This window comes from Tiliqua scincoides, chromosome 2, assembly GCF_035046505.1.
Source record: "Tiliqua scincoides isolate rTilSci1 chromosome 2, rTilSci1.hap2, whole genome shotgun sequence".
Lineage (NCBI taxonomy): Eukaryota > Metazoa > Chordata > Lepidosauria > Squamata > Scincidae > Tiliqua > Tiliqua scincoides.
This window is the reverse complement of record NC_089822.1, coordinates 214,868,447-214,883,524: the sequence shown is the minus strand read 5'-3', so window position 1 is coordinate 214,883,524 and position 15,078 is coordinate 214,868,447. Positions and strand designations below refer to the sequence as shown.

The 15,078-nt window shown below is 43.5% G+C and overlaps 1 protein-coding gene across 1 annotated transcript in view; it reads left to right on the top strand.

Moving 5' to 3' along the window:
- Window positions 1-1,157: 1,157 nt before the first annotated feature.
- NUP210 (nucleoporin 210) overlaps window positions 1,158-15,078 on the top strand; it is a 120,548-nt gene continuing 106,627 nt past the window's right edge. The window contains exons 1-2 of the mRNA XM_066613804.1: window positions 1,158-1,327; window positions 13,895-14,031. Of these exons, the coding sequence (XP_066469901.1) occupies window positions 1,158-1,327; window positions 13,895-14,031 (307 nt within the window). The remainder of the gene's footprint in view (window positions 1,328-13,894; window positions 14,032-15,078) is intronic.

Sequence of the window (15,078 nt, the reverse complement as noted above, 5' to 3'; positions counted from 1 at the left end):
AGTATTAGAGTATAATAGCTGATAGCATCTACTGGTCTGGGTCACTTGCAGAAGAAAAGGAAGTTGGCGATAATATTATTCAGTCAGCATCAGGTTCCATTCAGCATTTTCAATCCCATTCAATAGCTGCCTCTAGTGGGTGGGCTTTCCTTATAGATTACATGTAAAAATTAAAAAATGCATATAAAAACACACATATGCCATGTTCTAGATGTAGTAGATAATTTCAGGTTTTAATATTGGTTTTGCAGTTTTCTTGACACCACTTCAGAGCTGTTATGTCTGAAGATTAATAATACGCATTGCAATTAAGTCTTCTGGGATGTAGACCCAAAGTGGAGGGGGAAGCAGTGTAGTTTTTTGATCAGGTGACTGCATGAAACCTGGCAAAAAAAGAGAAAACTGTTATGCTTTTAAAGTTATTACTGGCAAATTGCTCCTGGCAAAATGTTGCCATTGTTGCAACAATCAAGTAAATGGTTCAAACGTCTTTTTTTGTTGATCCTTCTTGCTCGGCCCACAGCTGTGCACATTTGGACCCTGTTGCGTATATGCAACGTTGGGCAGAAACGGCTTCTAGCCCCAGCCTATGCGCGTCTACTCGGAAGTAAGTCTCATTAGAGTGGGTGGGGCTGGCTCCCAGGAAAGCGTGGAGAGGATCGGGCTATTAATGAAGTGATCTGTGGTGGCTCTTCAGCATCCCCTACCAAGTGCAACCCCACAATATGAGCTCCCCCACAATAAAGTGGAAGGAGCCAAAGCAAAGCCCGGGGCAGTGTTGATCCTGAAGCCCCCCTGGAGGGGCCTCCAGCAGCAGTGTGTGCAAAGTGTTGCCTCCCCAGTGGGCTGGCCAGGAACCTGCAGAGTCCCCGGAGGCTACCATGTGACATCAGCCTGGCACTGCTGCTGCTCCTCTCCACGCCTGCGGCTAGGGGCCTGACTTCCGTCACCCGAGGCGAAGCTCCTTCCCCTCGCCTGCAGCCCAGCCCAGCCCAGCCCAGCCCTCGCCGCCTTGGGTAGCCCGCGCTGTGACGTCCCTCGAATAGCAGCTCGAGGCGGGCGATTCCTGCGGGCCGGCGCTGCTGCAGGGTCAGCGGCGGGGCACGCGCTTCTTGGCATCGGGCTGCAGTCGGACCTGAAGCCGCCCCCCAGGCAGCATGGCGCCAGCAGCAGCAGCCCCTGCGCCTGGGGCGCTGTTGCTGTGGCTCCTTCTCCTGCCCTGTGCCGTGGCGCCTTCCCGGCTGAACATCCCCAAAGTGCTGCTGCCCTTCGCGCGGAGCACCAGGATCAACTTCACCCTGGAAGCGAGCGAGGGCTGCTACCGCTGGTGAGTGACAGGCAGAGGGCAGGCGAGGCGGCTGCAGCGCGCGGGGGTCCGGGCACAGGTGCGGTGGTTGCAGCAGCAGCAGCAGCACGTGGCACAGAGAGAGGGCGCTGGAACTGAACAAGCCTCCAGCAGGGGGGCTGAGGGTCGAGCATTGGGACCTTTGCTCCCCCAGTGCGCTTGCTCCACCCTTGTTGCAGGCCCTACCAGTACTCCCATTCACCAAGCCCGCAGGAAACGTGCAAGTCATCATCCCCCTCTGTGCTGTGCAGAGTGAAGGGCCTCTGACTGACTGCACAGAGTCGAAACTCCATCTCCACCCAAGAATTCTGGTTTCTGCTGACCTTCCCACCACAGGCTTTCATTGCACCAAACCCAGGTGGTCACAGGGACACGCAGTGGGTGGGGAGGCAGGGCCTCCCCAACGGAGTCCTTCAAGAAGCGCCACCGTCATGTGAGGCACGCAAGCACTCACAACCATGCACAGTGTGGAGAGCATGAAGAGCACAGAGCATGTGGGTTGTGAGTGCTTGGGTGCTGCACATGGCGGTGGCATTTTCTGAAGGACTCCAGTGCGGAGGCTCTGCCTCACCTGCCTCCCCACCCACTGCATGTCCCTGCTCCACCCAAGAATTCTTGGAGTTAAGTTTTCCACTGACCTTCCCATCACCAGCTACAGGCATTAATTGCACCAGACCCAGATGGCAATAGTGACAAAAACCCAGCCAGCTCCAGAATGGCAATAGAAACTTTGTGTGGTGTGTGTACATTGAACAAGAAACAAAAGCCCAACAGCACAAATGTAAAAGTTTTTTTACAATTTACAAAGAATTGTTGACCCATCCCCACAGTCCTTGGAGTGCAGTGCAACAGGAAGCAAGTAGTGTGTGTTTTATTTCTTTCAAGTATCAGCAGAAATGAGAGTCTGTGAACAAAAGGAACATGATTGTTGCTGACTTGGTAGAGTTGTCACCTTTCTTTCTGGTAGGCCTTCTGTGCCGAAGCAGGGAGATAGGGAAAGCTTCATTTTATGACTATCTCTGCATTTTCTTCTGCCACCTTTTCCTCTTCTGCCTGTTTGGATGGATATAAAATGTTTTGCCCAGCATGGCAGTGCAATGACAGGGAAAGTGGCAGCGACAGTACATGTGCTCATGTATAGGCATGAGAGAAGGTGATGGTGAGAGGCCTTTCAAGCGAACTGTGGTATAACTGAAACTCCAAAATGGTTGATCCCACCTTACACAGCTTTTCTCAGTATTTCTTATTCAATTTGTCAATGGGTAAGAAGAAATAAGCAGTTGTTGAAAAAAGGTTGAATTACAGGACTATGCAAATCATCCATGCAGTGTTAATTCACTAATCAACCAGATTTAAAGATTAGGAGAAACAATGTTTGATTTGAGTTCCGTTCAAGGGAACTCAGAAAGCTGACCCAGAAAGCTGGCTGATACTGTTGTGGATCCACTGTCTTTTCGCTACCAAATAAAAAAATCCAACCCTTTACCATGCTCCTTGAGTGATGTCATCAAACCTGGAAGTGCAGGACTTCTGGAAAAGTTCTGTCATCAAACCAGGAAGTGCATGAATGTGTATGCTGTCCCAGCAAATAAAACTGGAAGTTCCGCACTTTGGGGATGATGATAGCACCCAAGGAGCACAGCAGAGGGGAATTATCTACCTGTTGCTCAAATGCATGGGAATCAGAACTTTGAGGACATTGACAGTAGGTTTTAGGGAGGAAATGGCAGGCTTTGGATGAAAGACACCCTCCCCATGGACCCCTCGCAATCTGCCTCTACTGCAGTCTACTTCAGTTGGCTATACAGATGGGCCAGGCTGGTTCTGTTGAACCCAGGAAGTGGTTATTGATCAGTGGTTGATCTCATGTTTTGTATATAGAGCGTCTATACTGTAGATCAGTGGTTGTCACACATTTAGCACTGGGGACCCACTTTTTAGAATGAGAATCTGTCAGGACCCACCAGAAGTGATGTCATGACCGGAAGTGACATCATCAGGAAAATTTTTAACAATCCTAGGCTGCAATCCTACCCACACTTACCCAGGAGTAAGTCCCATTTACTATCATTGTTAAAAGAATATACATAATAGCTTGTTAAAAGTACAGGTCTGTTTATTTGGGGAAATGTTAGTCATATACCATGGTAGCATCAAGTCTAATATATTAAAAATAAAATATTGAAATGAATGGAGTCCTACCTGAAATTGGCTCATGACCCACAGTTTGAGAAACACTGCTGTAGATAGATCAATGGTATAGGGTAACTTCCAGTGCAGTCTTGTATGTGTTTACTCAGAAGTAGGTTCCACTGTGTGCAGTGGAACTTATTCTCAAGTAAGTGTGTGTAGGAGTGTGTGTGTTTACCTGTGGAACTGAGTTCACAGTAAATATACATGAAATTCCACTTGCCCAATTGATTTCTACTAGGAAATACAAAACTTTCTTTAAAATGTCATAGCTGACATGCACCTGTTGGTTGTGAAATCTTCAGAAATTGTAATTATAGACAAACAAATGAAAATGTTTATGTATGTTCAGGCACCAGTATATACTTAGAAGGTTCAAAGCATGTTGTCAGTTTGACTGCACATGAGATGGAGATGATGAAAAATACGTACTGTGCATACTGTTGGTGCTCTGGCCAATAGGGTTGGGCCCCAAGACCCTCAATCAAAGTGGGGTATAAAAGCAGAAGGTAGCTTCAAAGCTAATCTTGTGGATTAGGCAGTATAGGCCTCTTAAAGACAGATGCATATATGATGATGGTCAAAGCACAATAAAGATGCTCTTAATGAGGCAATTGTGTCTCCCATACCCTGCAGCAGTGTGTCTGTTTACACAACAAAGAGGCTCTTAATGCAAAGAAGAGGCAATCTATCTCCAGTAGCCTGTGCAGCCAGCTAGTATCTGGCAGGGAGTGTCTGTTTACACAACAAAGGCACTAGATTGGGCTGAATGTTCATTTAATGACCTAATCACATAACAATGGGGTGGGAGAATGTACACCTGTACTGTAGTCTGTATTCACTTGAGGGTGAGAAGCAGGGGAAGAGGGCTCACAGAGAAAAGCAGGACATTTAAGTTCATATGCAGAGGATGAGGCAAAAAAGAGGATATGCCCTAGAAAAAGAATATTTGTTCACACTGTACTTAGGACAACAGACGTTAGAGATCCTTGTTTAGCTTTGCAAACAGATTATTTTCCAGGATCAGGAAGCTCCTAAGAGATGGATTTTTGCAAACTTGTAAATCAGCAATATGCCATTGGTTTGTTAGAATTTTGGAGCAGGTAGAACTGTCTTTAATAGGGAGAAGATTGGGTGATTGTTCTGATGAATCAGAAATGTGGCCTTCTTGGTCTGTGAACATAAGAACATAAGAGCAACCCCACTGGATCAGGCCATAGGCCCATCTAGTCCAACTTCCTGTATCTCACAGTGGCCCACCAAATGCCCCAGGGAGCACACCAGATAACAAGAGACCTGCATCCTGGTTCCCTCCCTTGCATCTGGCATTCTGACATAGCCCATTTCTAAAATCAGGAACTTGCACATAGACATCATGGCTTGTAACCCATAATGGATTTTTCCTCCAGAAACTTGTCCAATCCCCTTTTAAAGGCATCCAGGCCAGATGCCGTAACCACATCCTGCAGCAAGGAGTTCCACAGACTGACCACACACTGAGTAAAGAAATATTTTCTTTTGTCTGTCCTAACCCTCCCAACACTCAATTTTAGTGGATGTCCTGTGGTTCTGGTGTTATGTGATCTGTGGATCTGAATTCTCTTTCTGTCAGTCCTGGAACCACATTACTGGTGTGGGTGCTGCTCTCCTGACATCAATACAGCACTCTGTACATGTGGTCTGCTGCATGCACTATGAATAAAAGCTATCAATTAAGAGGCATAGGGTACAGTCCAAACCCGCACTGGAGCAGACGAGCCAGGAGGGTTTCTGGCCAGCAGCAGCTCAGCCAGAGGCAAGGGGAAGCTCTTCCCCTTACCCCTGGGTAAGGGCTGCTGGCCCCAATGGGTCGCCTCAGACCTCCGCAACCTCTGGAGGTGGCGCAAATCCAAGTAAAGCGGAGCAGCTGAAGGCGCTCCATTCTCCCTGGGGACGGGTTGGGATCCGGCATAACCGCCGGGTCCCAGTCCCACCCCTGGCTCCCCGCACACCTGCCCCTGGGGCCGCCCATCACCTGCCCTCCCCCCGCCCAGAAATGCCCCCCTCCTGCCTCCTCCTCGCCCCCCCATGCCTACCTTTGCTGCTTGTGTCGCAGTAGGTGCGCTGGCACAAGCAGCAGGGAGGAAGCCGCCATGGAGGCGTCTGCCAGCTTCTGTGCATCGGTGCATCTAGATGCGCCAATGCAGTTTCCTCCCACGGAGGCTCCTATGCTGGCATAAGTGCTGGATAGGATTGCGCCCATAGTGTAACAACAAGCTTGTTAGCCACCTATCTAGTTACATGTAGCAAGTAAGAATTGTCTCTTTTGAACTTACTGATAAGTTTCTGTAAACTGGAAAGGAACTGGTCTTTCTTTCTTTCTTTCTTTCTTTCTTTCTTTCTTTCTTTCTTTCTTTCTTTCAGGCTGCTCATATTTTTGATTTACATATGTGTGAATGAACAAGTTACTAAAAATACTTGTGGGCTGTTAACTTTTGTGGGCAGTCTTGCAAAGCTGATCTGATTGGACTGATTATGTACCTTAGGTTGCAATCCTAACCAAATTTCCAGCACTGACTTAAGGGCAATGCAGCTCTGAGGTAAGGGAACAAACATTCCCTTACTTTGAGGAGGTCTCTGTGACTGCCCCCCCCCCAACTGCAGGATGCAGCACATGCCCCATTGGCACAGCTATGCCAGTGCTGGAAAGTTGGTTAGGATTACACCCTTAAACCAGCACGATGTGACTGGCAAATGCATACTTTTGCCCTACAAAAAAAAAATTAGTGCCTGCTCAAATTTAGTCAATCCACAAAGCATTAAATCCACTGTTCTTTATGAATGATGAAACTGGTATGATGCAGTATATTTAACTGGGATTTCAATTTTATTTTTTAAAGCAATTGCAGGTGGAGCCTATTTATCCACGTTAGTTCCGCTCTGTGACCCGGCACGATTAACAAAAAATGTGTTGTGCTAAATTCCCTAGAGTTACGCTAATACACTGCAGCCTGACGCTTCTAGCTAGAAGGAAACTAAGGCAGCTGTTATCAATCCCCTCCTCAGCCTTCCCTGTTGCCAGCTGCCCGGCTTCTTTCACATGGGATGCTGATTTTTTAACAGTCCAGCCCTATGCACTTCTACTCAGAAGTAAGCCCCATTCCAGTCAATGGGGCTTACTCCCAGGAAAGTGTGGAAAGGATAGTAGGCTATATCTCATGCTTTGCTTGGTGGGAAGGCTTGCTTGTGTCGGTGATAGCCTGCACCATGGGGGGAGGGTTGCTTGTGTTGGTGATTGCCTGCACCATCTCAATGGGGAGGGATTTGGCAAACACTCCCTGGGTTTTTTAAAGCAATCCCCTCTGTTGCTACCACACCTGCCCCTGTGTGAGAGAGTGAGAGTGAGCTCCTCCTTGCTGCACGTGTTCTGGCTACAAAGATTTTTGGGGCCCCTTCCCCTCTTCGGCCTCTTTGCTGGCTCAGGGGCTCCAGGAGTGTTACTGTTCTTTTGCAAGGGGAACCTTTTCCAGGGCTATTTCCCTGCCAGGGCAAGGCAGAGCCCTTTTGGAGTGTTTTGGGCTGCCTGGAAATGGAGCAAGACACTAGTGCAGGGCAAAGGAGGCAAAGGTGTGTGTGATTTTCGGTTCCCCACCCCATTCGCATTGAGACAAATCCTCAGATAAAAAAATCTGTGGATAAATAGGCTGCACCTGTATATTAATATCAGAGGGTTGTAGCCAGAGAAGCACTTGTAGAAATGTTGTGGCATTTTGCATTGTTCTGAACTGGAAGAAATTGCACAGCAGTGAGGTACTAAAATTTTATGTGTGACATCCTGCATAGCATGTTTCATAAGCAGAAAACCAAATCAAGATTTCATTTGGATTTCTGCACATGAGGACCGTACACCTTATACTATTACCTTCATGTGTCCTGATACATGAGCAGGAGGACAATTTTGGATACAATGATTAGAGTTTATTTTATTATTTTGGTTTCTAAATTTACTTATTGCATTTCTGTCCCACCAACCGAACTTGCAGGGTAGCTTACATCAAAATAGTTAATACAAATATTAAACAAAATTAAAGCAGTTACTGATACACAAGATCAGATGGAGGAAAATATCCAAATAAATAAATTTACTGCCTGAACAGGTGTGGGGCTAATCTAATACCACCTGCATGTTTAAACTTTTAATTAACCATGACTGACTAACATAATTAGATTTACCCACAGCAGTAATGCTCATGAGATGTTAACAATTATCCCTGTGTTCAGAGCTTCCCTGTTGACGCTGCTGGACAATCAGCTTTTGACATGTGTTCGAGAGCAAATGTACCTCCTGTTTCTGGTGTCTCTGTACTATGTGCAGATCGGTGGCTGCTGGCTTTGTGCTGTTCTTTCTGATTACATAGACTTCACAAAATCTGCACAATTCTGTGATAGGACCATTTCTCAAGGAAAGACCACACAATAGCACTTGCTTTAAGTTATCATTTAAAGAAACCTATGTAAATTGGTGAAATTATTTATTTTTTCAAGTCTAGAATATTTATATAATTTTGATTATGTGAGATTGATGCTAAATATCAAATCTTGTGAGGCACCATGACTGCATTTAAATATAGACACAAGAGCTGATTCTGTCCATTGTGAGTCCCATTCATTTCAATGGTTAACAGAGTTAAAGCACGGACTGTATTTCACCTTCAACTTTATATGGTGAATCATGCTTTGATGAATACAGAAATCATTGTTACAACTATCCTATGAGTGTCTGCAGAGAAGTGCAATGGAGTTTACTCCCAAGTAACTATGCAGTGGTTTGCAGCCTTAGTTCAGACTGCGGAAATGTGAACAAATGTTACTATTCATTCAAACCTGTTATAAATATTCTCAAAGTACCTTTGAGAATCTTTCTCATTTGGTATCGAAATCTTTCTCATTTGGTATAGTCATGGATGAGAAATTCAAATTCTGCCTAAAAAATCCAGCTCTGTAAAGGTTCTGCATTTTGAATCCTGTCTGTGTACAGTAGATTAGGCCCCTTGGGTGTGTAACTATGTACAGTACTTGACAGACATTCAGTATACAAGTTTACATTTGTGTCTAGTTTTTTGTTAATGTTTTTTGTAAATGTATACAGTTGCTAGTTGAATCTCTGTACACTCATTTTGTCTTAATGTTCATTGTTTTTAGTTTGGTATTTTGCTTGTAAGAATTTGCTTAAAAGGGGGTGGGTGGTATGTGTTCTTGCTGCACAGAAAAAAACAGGAAGTAGTGTTGCATCAAAAGTGTGTTTAATCTTATATTCTCTGTGTAGGGAAAAAAAACAGAAGTGTGATTTTGAATGTGCCTTTTTTAAATTAAAACATCTATGTACGTTAGTTCACCATTTCATCTGGTGCTTTTAAGACAGTGAAAATATACTTCAGGAATTTCCATGCTGCCTGGAGTCTTGCAACAGACTCAGCCATGTAGAGCAGTGATTATCAAACTTTTTACTACCAGGACCCACTTCTTAAAACAATGCTCTATTGGGACTCACCTAGGTTTACCAAACTTTAAAAAGCTATCTAGAAAAAAAATATTTATTTGTAATAAAAGATCCTTGAACATTTATCTCCCTACATGTACAAATGCTTGCAAACTGCAGGAATTCAGCTCCTTGCAGGGCAATTAGAAGCAGTCTTGCAAACTGCAGGAACTGAGCTCTTTGCAGGGTAATTAGCAGCTACAGTATCTGATTTTTGAATAGCTTTAGGGCTTGAGGTAATTAGTTATCTGATCTTTCCATCACCCTTTGTGGATCCATCAAAAATTAGGTCATGACCCACAAATACATAAGAAGAGCCTCCTTGGATCAGGTCAAAGGTACATCCAATCCAGCTTCCTGTATCTCACAGTGGCCCACCAAGTGCTTCAGGGAGCATACAAGACAACAAGACACAACCTGCATCCTGGCGTCTTGACCCACAGTTCAGGAATTACTGCTATAGAGGGTGTGCACATTGGGATAAGAGAATTACATCTGCTTGCTCAACTCTCGAGATGTACATCCTACACTGAACTTACCATATGATCTTTTGTTCCTCCATTGGAGGAGTAAGTGTTGTAGCCAAATTGAGCCTACACATATTGGACTCACATAGACCCAGAGATAGTTAGGCAGGATGGAACTAAGGCTGAGATAACAGGGGAATGGGTGATCCAACTTCCTCACTGTGCACACCATCTTGGTTTAAGGATTGGAAGGCAGTATTTTGAGATCTATATCAGTCACTTGAACAAAATTGTGCATTGTATTGTTGGTCATTCACTAGAAAAAGAGCATTAATTTGACTGAACCAATCAACAACACAACTTTGAGCCTGTGACTTGAATAATTTGTTGCCACTGTTGCTCCCTGCAACTCTTACAATCAGTTTAGCTCCAAAAGTTGGCATCTTATTTGTGGAGATTTAACTTTAAATTAGATTGAACACCCAATTAATACTTTTTGCTTGCTTGTGCATTGCAATGAATAAAATGTGATATTTTTGCAACCTGGCAAAGTCCTCTGGCCACAAGAATAAAAAAAAGATGCGATTTGAACCATTTGGATGGTTCCCCACATCAGAGGAACAGATCAGAAGCATATTTTCTTTCTGCATTAAGTTTGCCCTCTGAAGGCAGGATGTGTGACTGATGTTCTGCATTTTTTTTAAAAATGAGAATAGGTGGAGGAAGTGGTGCACTCTGTGATTAGTCAATTTGCCAGTCTACATTTTCTGTCTTGGAATTTGGACAAAACATAGATAAAATCAAGCTGGTTATGGTGGTTATACAAATTAAGCTGGCACATGAGCGAAGCACCTGTTAAAGGCCTGCACAAAAACTCTGACCATATCTACACCACAGATTGTCTACTGTATTTTATTTCAGTTAAACAGACTTGGCTTCTCACAAAGATGCCCATGAAAACTGTGAAGTGTGGAGAATTCTTCACTAGAAATCTCTAGCTCCTTTTTCTCACAGAATGATAGTTTCTGCAGTTATCTAAAGAGATGGCATCATCACTACCGAGTTTAAATCTGTAATGTATATTTATTTTAGTTATATGGACATTTCTACTTTTCTTTTTCTGTGTAAAACGGGGGTCCCAAAGCAGCTAACATCATAAAACACTGTCAAAATAATAAACAGTAAAAACAATATGCCTTCAGTTATACAAGAGACAAGATTGCACAGTGAAAAAGATGGAGGAATGTGGATGAAATAATATTTGGAAAGCAATATCCTTTTTCACTATGTGTCATTTCACATAACACAGCCAAACTATGGTTTAGATGCCTGTACAACCTTCTGGCTTGCTCCTCCTGGGTGCTATCTAACCATAGTTTGTTATTGCATCCCAATCCACACACTATGATTTACCCTTGTCCTCCAAATTGATAGCAACAATTTGAGCATGGTTTCTACTTCTAGTTTGGGCATCAAGTGCAAATTGCAGTTTATTTGGATGTAAAGGTAAACTGTTAAAATTATCTTTGTCCCAGCTTTTCTCATCCAAGCAGAGGCACCTAATATAGCTTGCTACAAAATAACATGTAAAACAACAATCAATTTAACCATATCACATTGCAAAAAAAACATAAAGCCATCAAGAGGGACAGAAAAGCAGCCACAAGAGAACAGAATAAAAGTAAACTCCATTTGAGAGAACAAGTAGGCTTTTAGGTGTTGCTTGAATGCTGGCACAGGCACCCTGATCTCTAAAGGTAGGAAATTCCACACATGGAGTGCCACCACAGAGAAGGACCTCTCCTACATCATCAGCAGTCAAACCTCCCCTGGTGGTGGGATGTATAAGAGGGAAGTGGGTGCATATGTGTCAGGTCAGAGAATCCTTAGGAATCAAGTGTCTCTGCTTAAAAACAACACAAACCAGTAATTAATTGATATAAACATTTTATTCTTTGATTAAAGTTTTAATTGATTATTTTTCTATTAATTAAATCTTAAAGTCCCAAATTGTAAGTACTGTCATTTAGACCAGGGACAAGTTGTAAGATTTTTGACATGTCTTGAACCCTCATTTACTTTACATACGAATACTACCATCGCTAAACATCTTTAATGAATTGTTTCTGTACTAAGACTGATTTTGTGCAATGGAATGCTTTAGTGGGTCAGAGAATTATTTGCTGTAGTTAAAAAAAACAACCACATAGATCTATTTTTTACTTGTCATTTTAGCTAATTGAAGTATTACAATATTCAACATGATATCACAGTATTTGTCCTAAGTAGTAGATGTACAGGTGACCTCAATATCTACAGGTCCCATATCCACAATTTCACTTATCTGCAGTTCTCAAATTCCCTCTCACTCTCACGGCTCACTTCTCTTCATTTGCAAAAAGAGGATTTTTCTGTCCTTTTGGAACAGGAAGCAACAGCAAGAACCTAGATGTATAGCTGCCAGAGCAGGGGTGTCCAAACTTTTTGGCAGGTGGGCCACATCATCTCACTGACACTGTGTCGAGGGCTGGGGGGAAAAAAGAATTAATTTACATTTCAAATTTGAATAAATTTACATAAATGAATATATTAGAGGTGGAACTTATATGAATGAATGAATGAATAGGCCTATAAAAGGCCTATAAAAGGCCTTGCACAAAGCAAGGCCAGCCTTTCCTTTGCTGCCGCTGCTACTTCACAGACGTGAAACAGCAAGCAGAGGAGGGAACCCTTGTCTCACAGCTTGCACAAAAGGTCGAACAGTTGGCCGTCACACTGAGAGCAGTTGCATCAGGCCAGCGCAGGCTCCAGCAAGTCTCCAGAGGCTCATTGGAGACTGAGGTCTCCCTGAGGGCCAGATTGGGAGTTCTCAAGGGCCGCAAGTGGCCCCAGAGCCAGGATTTGGGCACCCCTGTGCTAGAAGAATGCAACAGAAGGTGATTGCATGACCGCAAACAGGAAGTGGACAGCAAAGGACTTCCTGTTAACATTCCTCTCACAGCCATGAGCCTAGATTCTCGCCCTCTGCTTCCTGTTCCAAAGTGAAAGGTAGAAAAAAGCATTTGCAAGGGAACAGAGTTGAGTCATGATTGTAACAGGGAGGAATTTTAGTACGGTTCACTGCCATCCATGGTTTCGGGTATCCACAGTAGCAGCAGGAACATAGCCCCAGTGAATACAGGATGCATCTGTATTAGCTTAAAAAAAATGGATCTGAAAAATGTCAAGGTTAATTTTTTATTTGAAACTGTTTTTACTAAAAAGAATGCCTTTTACGTTATATTAAATATGCAAGAGAATAAATATGTCCCCACAGGTGTTCAGTTCATTTAAAATATTTTCCATATCTATGGTAGACAATTAGCTGATATGAATAATATGTAAAGTACTGAATATTAAACAAAGGATTTTTCTCAGACCCGGAGAAGATGGTTTCTCAGTGCTTAAGTTCCATAAATATTTGTAATAACTGCAGAGAATGACACAATTACTTTCTCAGAAACTTTGGGCATATATCTAAATATGTGGGTATATACAGGATTATATGAATTATCTGTGTCAGCTTCAAATTCCTAGCTTACAAGACCACATGGAGTTATTTAAGTGCTAAAATGATGACACGGAGGGAAAAGTGTGTATTTGCATCCAGTTGGGGGATATGTTTTAGAACCTATACATTCTGCAAATAAAAAATAAAGTGATGTGTAGGTCAGAATTTTAAGTGGACTGAAAAAGAGTAAACTGAGTACTGTGTTTTAAAAACACCTTCCAGGTGAGTCAGGCAGCCCAATCCTAACCAGCATTGGTACAGTGGGGCCATTCGACCCACCTGTGTCCAGTATTGGGACAGTGCAGACGGGAGGTCTCTTGGGGTAAGGGGGCATTTGGGACATAAAGCCCAGCCAGCTCAATGGGGCTACTTGAATCTGCACTGGCGCAAGTCCAAGAGTCCTGTGTTGGACTTTCAGGCCAGGAAGTGGGAATAGGATTCAGCATGTGCAGCACTGCCAGTCTGCCCTCTCCGCCATTCCACACCCCATTACACCCCCTTCCTGTCAGCACTGCTTATTTGCCATGTGTCACAACATGCTTTACAGCACATTTGTGACATTCTAGGCCAGCCATTTTCAACCACTGTGCCATGGCACACTGGTGTGCCACAAACGGTCTGTAGGTGTGCTGTGAGCTTGGGGGAGAATCATTTGTTAGTAGGACCACTGGGGGATGCGAGCCCCTTCAGTCACTGCAGTGTGCCTTGTCAATTGTCAAAAAAACTGATGGTGTGCCTTGACAATTTTAGTGCCTTGTCAGTGTGCTGTGAGAAGAAAAAGGCTGAACCCAGTCATTTTAAAATAGGTTTGTCTGTTTTAATAGGTCTTCTACCAGACCAGAAGTTGCCAGTATAGAAGCTATTGTGCACAACAATGATCAGTGTTCACAGAAGGCTGTTGTTCAGGCACAGTCATCACAACCAACACGTCTTACAAGTATTATTTTGGCTGAAGATGTTAGTAAGTACAATAATTTGTGTTTTAATTTCTAGACCATTTTATTATGACTGTAATCAATAGTATTGTAGAATTTGTGGGTATATCTCCCTCAGAGTATGCTCTCCTATTTGTGCCTGTCAGATTTGAAACAAGCAAGGAAAAGGGAGAGTCCTAAAACTACTGATTAGAATTGAAACTTGAACTTTGTTCATCTGTTTTCCAATCACTTTTCCTAGCAGCCACCACCAACACTGACTGATTTATTTGGAGATTATTTGAAAAGAGTCATCTGAACCTATCTCAGGCTTTTGTACCATTTGATAGACATTGTTTGTGGCTACAAACATAGGCATCCTATGAAGATGGAAAGGTAGAGGAAGATTGATTTAAGTGCTTGGAGGAGGAAAAGGGCAGGAGGAGAGTGGTGATTGGGGTGGGGGTAGGCAAATTAGGCCCAGGGGGTGCGCTGCATCCTATTCCCCTTCCCAAGCCTGATTCAGTAACATGGGGCAATGCGAACTTGCACAAACGAGTGAACTTACACAAGTCCATGTTGCTCCATAGCAGTGACTGGCACTTACCCCAGGGAGAACTCCAACCTGCTAAATCCCCTACATGATGCAGTGCGAGCTGCGCTTGTGCTGCTGTGTTGACATGGAGGAATTTGCACTAGATTGGACTGTGACTTTTAGGGCACAATCCTAACCAACTTTCCAGTACTGGTATAGCTGTGCCAGTGGGGCCTGTGCTGCATCCTGCATTTGGGGGTCAATCATGAAGGCCTTCTCAGGCTAAAGCAATGTTTGTTCCCTTACCTCAGAGTTGCATTGCCCTTACCTCGGTGCTAGAAAGTTGATTAGGATTGCACCCTAATGGTGCTTACTCTGAGGTAAATGTGCATAGGATTGAATTCTAACATATGAAAATGTTTAGAGTAGGAGATTGTTTCCTTATATGTCTACATACACACCTATCAAAACTATAAGGTTTTGCAAGCTAATACATATTGAGGAATGTATATAGGAATGTATCTTGTGCATAAAAGTATGGAGTTGTCATACTAAGTCA